At 65.6% G+C, this 599-nt stretch overlaps 1 protein-coding gene across 1 annotated transcript in view; it reads right to left on the bottom strand.

Annotated features, from left to right (window-relative positions):
* Ccdc174 (coiled-coil domain containing 174) overlaps positions 1 to 383 on the bottom strand; it is a 17164-nt gene extending 16781 nt beyond the window's left edge. Inside the window, exon 1 of the mRNA XM_013515548.1 lies at positions 219 to 383. Within this exon, the coding sequence (XP_013371002.1) occupies positions 219 to 260 (42 nt within the window). The 5' untranslated portion in view covers positions 261 to 383. The remainder of the gene's footprint in view (positions 1 to 218) is intronic.
* Between the last annotated feature and the right edge of the window lie 216 nt (positions 384 to 599).

Genomic DNA, 599 nt, shown 5'->3' with positions numbered 1-599 from the left:
GGCTCGGTCCCCGTCCGCCTGGATGAGGGCGGCCCGAGACGCCGACACCTCGACGCCGTCCCGGCCCTCGCGGACCTGTCCCCGGCGGGGTCCCCAGCGACGCCATCAGTCCGCAGGCCCGCGAGGTCCCCCGGCCACGCGCGCGCTCCGGAGCCGTGCGGGGACAGGATCTGCGGGGTCGGCGCGGCAGCCGAGGCCAGGAAACCCCGAGGACTCACCGAGGACGCCGTGACGTCCAAAGGCTTTTTCCTCCGGTCCATGCTCACGCCGGTCGTCCGGCCGCCACCCGTCTCCACCGCAGGCCTTCTAAACCGGCTTGTGGCGCACCCGGAAGTACCTTTGACAGCGACGCTGAGTTTCCGTGAGTTTTCGACCTGAGCGCCATTTTGAGAGTGTCATGTGATGCGTAGTATATTCGCCGCCATCTCGAGAAGGTCAGAGGTGATGGGTTGACGCCGAAGAGTGAGGTCATTTTGAGCAGGGCGGAGAGTAGCGTGAAAGCCGTCTTTAGAAGATCGAACTGTGGCTTTCTGCGCCATAGACGCTAGCTGCAGTGGGGAGGATGGATGGCGGAGGAAGTGGCGCCATCTTGGGGAGGG

Source organism: Chinchilla lanigera, unplaced genomic scaffold (assembly GCF_000276665.1).
Source record: "Chinchilla lanigera isolate Chin_1 unplaced genomic scaffold, ChiLan1.0 scaffold00028, whole genome shotgun sequence".
In the NCBI taxonomy this organism is placed as follows: domain Eukaryota; kingdom Metazoa; phylum Chordata; class Mammalia; order Rodentia; family Chinchillidae; genus Chinchilla; species Chinchilla lanigera.
Note: the sequence above shows the minus strand (reverse complement) of the source record. Positions and strands in the feature narration are given on the sequence as shown.